We start from the raw sequence: 5587 nt of genomic DNA, 5'->3' as shown, positions 1-5587 counted from the left end.
CGTAAATTTCCTCACGCACCCGTCTGCGAACAGGGGGCCAGTCCATGGACATGGATGCGGGAGGCCGCCATCCAACCATGGCCGCATACATCCGGCATTTCTCATTATTTTTTTAAGTCCGCATGAACAAATAGCCGCATACAAAGTGTACGGACGTTCAAATAGCCACATGCAGCAGTAGTTCAAATTTAAAAATATTCAAATATTACATCCCAATATTATTTTCCCTGTTCACCACTCACTGATGCTCAATCAGATCTTCCTTCAGCCGCTTGTGAGTTGGTCGATGCTGAATTTGTTGATGCATTCGAATAAACTCTTCAAATGTGGCCCGATTCTGGTCTAGAAGTTGGACAGGATCACCCATGTTCTCAAATTCTAGAGCTTTGGCAGCATGGTCACCCTCCTCCTCGACGATTATGTTGTGCATGATAACACAACATTTCATCACCTCCCACAAAGTATCCAGATCCCATTGTTTAGCAGGTCCACGAACAACTACAAAACGGGCCCGCAAAACTCCAAATGCCCCTTAGACATCCTTTTTAGCTACTTCTTGTTTTTTGGCAAAGTGAGCCTTTTTCTAGCCAACTGGGTTAGGGATGGTGCTGACAAAGGTAGCCCATGGAGGATAGATACCGTCAACCAGATAGTAGCTCATGTTGTACTCATGTCCATTGACAGTTTGGTAAGGATGAGCTTTTCCTTCAGTCAGCCTTGCAAACAACGGTGATCGCTGCAGCACATTGATGCCGCTGTGAGACCCGGGCATGCCAAAGAAAGCGTGCCAAATCCAAAGATCTTGTGGTGCAACTGCTTCAAGAATTATGGTGGGCTTCTTAGCATGACCCCGATATTGCCCTTGTAAAGCCTTCGGGCAGTTCTCCCATTTCCAATGCATGCAGTCAAGAGACCCAAGCAAACCTGGCCACCCTCTTGCTTCTGAGATTGCCAACAGCCTCTCCGTGTCTGCCACAGTTGGTTCTCTCAGGTACCGTGGTCTAAACACCCCGACCACTACAGTTGCAAAACTGACCATGGCATCTCCGAATGTTCTATCAGACATGCGTAGGTACTCGTCCCATGAATCAGTGGCCATGCCATGTGCAAGCATCCGGAGTGTGGCCGTGCACTTATGGTAACCAGAGAACCCAATCGTCCCCACAACGTCTTTCTTCAGGATGAAGTAGTCATCATAGGATAGGACGCCATGGAACAAACGATCGAAGACAGTCTTGCGCATCCGAAAACGCTAGCGTAGATGGCCAGCGAAGAGTGCATCGGGGGCAAAGTATTCAACCATCAGTGTCAAATGCCATGTGCCCTGTTGCGGTTGAGCACTCGATGACCCTTGATCGAGCCCTTGAAATTGAGAACACATTACTCCGCACGCTCCGCATCTTCAAGGACTGCATACATCATCGCCGTCTCATTGTAGTACTCCTCCTCGTACGACGAGCCGTCAGACGACTCAACATACTACCCGTATATTTACTCCAAATCAGAATCCATTGCTAGAGAGAAGAAGGGAAGACTTTTTTTAGCTCCGACAATCCATCGAACCGTTGTCAGCCATGGTGAGTATATCAACAGCGGACGGTACCTGGCGGGGCGGTCGGAGGATAGGGTTTGAGCGGCAATGGAGGAGAAGCAGGGTGGAGTCCTTCTGGAGCGCTGGAGGTGACGGACACGTAGAGTTCCCGCAGGGGTGCGGCGTGGCGGTCGGGGTGGTGGAGCGGCGGCTAAGGCAAGAGAGAAAGAAGGAAGAAGAGAAAATGGGAAGGATGGAGGCACGAGGACCGAGAAGGTTTTGGGTGGGCCGGGGTTGTTGGAGTCCTACGTGTCTGCTATCCGGACTCCCGCACCCCCACTTTTGTCTCCAGTTTGCGGGAGAAAACGCGTCCGAACCGTCTCGCGGACCTATACAGGCCCGCGTTGGATGGCTTCGCCAGTCCGGACAGGTGCGAGCGGTTTGCAGGTCCGCCTTGGAGATGCCCTAAGACAAGTATAGAGTAGTAGTGATCTTTTATGTTTGATCAAGTAGTATGATGAAATTTTGTGTTTAAGGTTTAAATCTGTGTAATGTTCGGATGTTTGTTTGAATTGATCTATGCAATATGCTTTCCAAAAATAATTTGTTTTTAGGGCATCTATTGAAGTTGGAGTTCTTTGGAACAGTTTTGGGTGTTGTAAAATTAACTTTGACGACCTTTAGGTGCCCTATGCACCTATCGGTAATTCTCTAAGGGAACAGTGTAGAAAGGAAGAACATGAACTGGGATGAATGTAAAATTGTATCGAGTCTTTGGAGCATACATTTATACAAGCATTATATATCCTTGAAGAGCGTGATTCCATAAGTCTTGGCGTCTCTACTTCTCCAAATCAAAATAATAGTGTTTTTTAAGAAATAGTAAATTACTAGAAATGGAATTACCCTTTAAGAAGAAAGAAGATAATAATAAGATCTACACACAATTACGTAGAAACTGCGATTTTTTATAATATGAAAGAATACACATATAATTGTGGCATTTTCTCAAAAAATAAGCTTCCTAAGAAGGAATGAATTTGTACCATTAGTATTACCTTTTAAGAAAGAAATGAAAAAACTAAAATAAAATCAAAATAATGAATTTCTCTAAGGAAGAATGAATAAGTGGCATCGGTAATACCCTTTAAGGAAAAAGAATAGCAAAAAAAAAGACACAACTTGCACATGGTTTGCAAAGAAGTTGCGCTATTTTTATAATATGTAAGAGTAAGCATATAATAGTGAAGTTTCACAAAAAAAGTAATTTCCTAAGAAGGAATGAATTAGTGGCATTGATAGTACCCTTAAAGAAGAAAGAAAATTGAATTTCCCTAAGATGAAATAAAAACTTAAACAAAATCCAAATAATGAAGTTTTCTAAGAAAAATGTATTAGTGTCATTGGTTTACCCTTTAAGAAGGAAGAAAATGAAAAATAATAAAACAAATAAGGAGCTAATTTGCAAACAATTCACACTAAAATTGCATGTTTTTATAATATGCAAGAATAAAAATATAATAGTTGAATTTGCACAAAAAGAATTTTCCTAAGAAGAAATGAATTGTGGCATTGGTATTATCACTAAAGAAGAAAGAAATAAAATAAAATAAAAACAATCAAAAGTCCAATTTTTTCTTGAAAGGATGAATTAGTGGCTTTGGTATTAGTCTTTAAGAAAAATAAAGATGAAATAATACATAAAAAATAAAAATAATGAGGTTTTATAAGGAAGAATGAATTAGCGATATTGGTATTAATCTTTTAGAAGAAATAAATTAAATTAATAACTAAAAAATAATAATAAAAGATTTGCTAAGGAAGAATAAATTAGAGGCATTGATATTACCTTTAAAAGAAATAAAATAAAAATTTTAAACAACCAACGGCAAAAATTGCACACAATATTCACAAAATGCTTTTTCAAAAATATTGAAGAATAAACATATAATAGTGGAATTTTCGCCAAAAAAAAACCCTAAGCTGGCGTGAAGTAGTGGCATTGGTTTTATCCCTTGAAGAAGAAAGAAAATGAAATAATAACTATTTTTTTCTTCAAAACAAGGCACAAAGAATTTGTAGCATTAGTATTACCCTTTAAAGAACAAAGATAACACAAAAGTTTGTTTTTAAAACGTGCACATAACTTTGCTCTAAAAATGTACTTTTGTAGTATGCAAACAATAATCATATATAGTGCAATTTTTGCACTGATTGCATAGTGTTTATGTGTATACATTTATACTCACCCAACATCCAAAAATACCCATAGAACAAAAATAAAAACCAAATAACAAAACAAAAGGAAAAGAAGAAGCAAAAAGACATAAAAACAGAAAAAATATAGAAGAAATAAAGGGATAGAGAGGAGGGCTGGATTGCATAGTTAATGGACTTCGGCCCAGTAGCAAATTAATTGACCCTCAAATATAGGGCGTCGAAAAAAGCAAGCATAGCACCGATAATCCACTTCTGAGCCCAGGCTCAGCTGCTCCCGTGCTGACAAAAACATCAAAACAAATACTCGAAAAATTCAAAAAAAAATCCATTTTTGGTGTGATAGATAATTTGATGCGTGAAGTTCGCTCCAATTTTCAAATCATTTGAACATCTGAGCAGCTCTCGGCACCGTTTTGACCCGATTTTTTGAAGTTTACTGTTCACACACTGTTCTAAACCGATTTGTCTTTTGGTTGAGAGGTACTCAGATGTCCAGATTATCTGAAAATTGGGGCGGACCTCACACATTAAATTATCTACCACACAATTTTTTTTCAATTCTCCAATATTTATTTTGATTTTTTTCTAACCGGGTGCAGATGAGCCTGGGCAATGAGACGCTACACTCGCCTAGCACAACAAAAATCAACGACCAAGAAAGACTGACCCAAATTATCATTCAGTTGACTGAAATATAATAACTAAAGTAAAGGGAATAAGTGTAGAAAGGAAGAACATGAAGTAGGATGAATGTACAATTGTATTCAGTCTTCGGAGCATACATTGATACAAGCATTATTATATGCCCAGAGAGCGTGATTCCATAAGTCATGCAAGGGACGGAATTGCGCGGGATTCTCAGCTATACACCATATTCAATAGCGGGAAAATACATTGTGTTCAAACAAGTCAGCCCTTGAATATGGTCGAATTCAAACACGATACATACCATACTAGCCTCGTGCGCCCATGCAATTCTGCCGCGTGAATCGAAATGGATATTTCGTGCGTGCGTACCCATACACATTCGTTTGCTTCTGCGTGCCCCTACCACATAGCCCCACTGGTTCTCCAATTTACTGCCTCTTGGCCGCGTGCCTTCATATGCTTCTGAAACCCTTCAAGGATTTATCTCCATAATTTTCCCGTCGCCGCACACCTCTGTTTCACCAAGATCCAATTTGAAGGCCATTTCTGGTACACTGCAGAGCGGGAAATCATCACACTGGCCATCTCCATCAACTTGAAAGCCATCATGACCACTTGTGAGTAGTTTTCATTGGACTATGGGTCCATAAAGTTGCTAGATGGTTCTCTCTCTTGTTCTCCTACAAACATCATATGAGCTATCCTACATGATTGTGATCCATCAGATCTATTTATGAATTCTTTTGAGATCTATTTGTTTATTTATTTGCATAACTATTATTCATATATACCCTCCGATCTATTATCTCTTTCTCTAGCCAAGTTTGGGGTTTGATCATCAAGGGAGTTGTGTATGATAGTTGGATTCAACCTTGCAAGTAAGCTACCATAGTGACAAAATGTGGAAAAGAAGACCTGTACTATTGATAAAAATATGGTTTCATAGTTGTCCTTTGAACACAGGGTGAAGACAATATATCATCTACTTCATGCCATCGTTCTCTGTTTTACTTAATATTTTGAGATGCATGCTGGATAGCAATCTTGGGGTGGAGTGCACATAGATGTTGTCGGATAACGGTTTATAGATTTAAGGACGTGATGACCATATGCTAATTATGCCATGAATAATCATACTCATAAACATTGCAATTTATTCACCACATCGTTGCTTATCTTTTGAGAGAG

General features: G+C 39.5%; 1 protein-coding gene across 1 annotated transcript; it reads right to left on the bottom strand.

Moving 5' to 3' along the window:
* Positions 1–238: 238 nt before the first annotated feature.
* LOC141041150 (uncharacterized) lies at positions 239–1243 on the bottom strand. The gene is made up of 2 exons (XM_073507264.1): positions 640–1243; positions 239–498 (listed from the first exon to the last, which is right to left on the bottom strand). The coding sequence occupies exons 1-2, from the start codon at positions 1241–1243 to the stop codon at positions 239–241; spliced, it is 864 nt and encodes a 287-aa protein (XP_073363365.1).
* Between the last annotated feature and the right edge of the window lie 4344 nt (positions 1244–5587).

The sequence above is a fragment of the Aegilops tauschii genome, chromosome 2, assembly GCF_002575655.3.
Source record: "Aegilops tauschii subsp. strangulata cultivar AL8/78 chromosome 2, Aet v6.0, whole genome shotgun sequence".
In the NCBI taxonomy this organism is placed as follows: domain Eukaryota; kingdom Viridiplantae; phylum Streptophyta; class Magnoliopsida; order Poales; family Poaceae; genus Aegilops; species Aegilops tauschii.
Note: the sequence above shows the minus strand (reverse complement) of the source record. Positions and strands in the feature narration are given on the sequence as shown.

What these genes read in the sequence shown, in the direction of transcription:
- LOC141041150 (XM_073507264.1), bottom strand. Translation starts at nt 1,243, where the DNA reads ATGCGCAAGACTGTCTTCGATCGTTTGTTCCATGGCGTCCTATCCTAT. An exon ending in GAGCTACTATCTGGTTGACG is followed by an intron (nt 499 to 639) that starts GTATCTATCCTC and finishes CCCGTTTTGTAG; the next exon opens with TTGTTCGTGGACCTGCTAAA.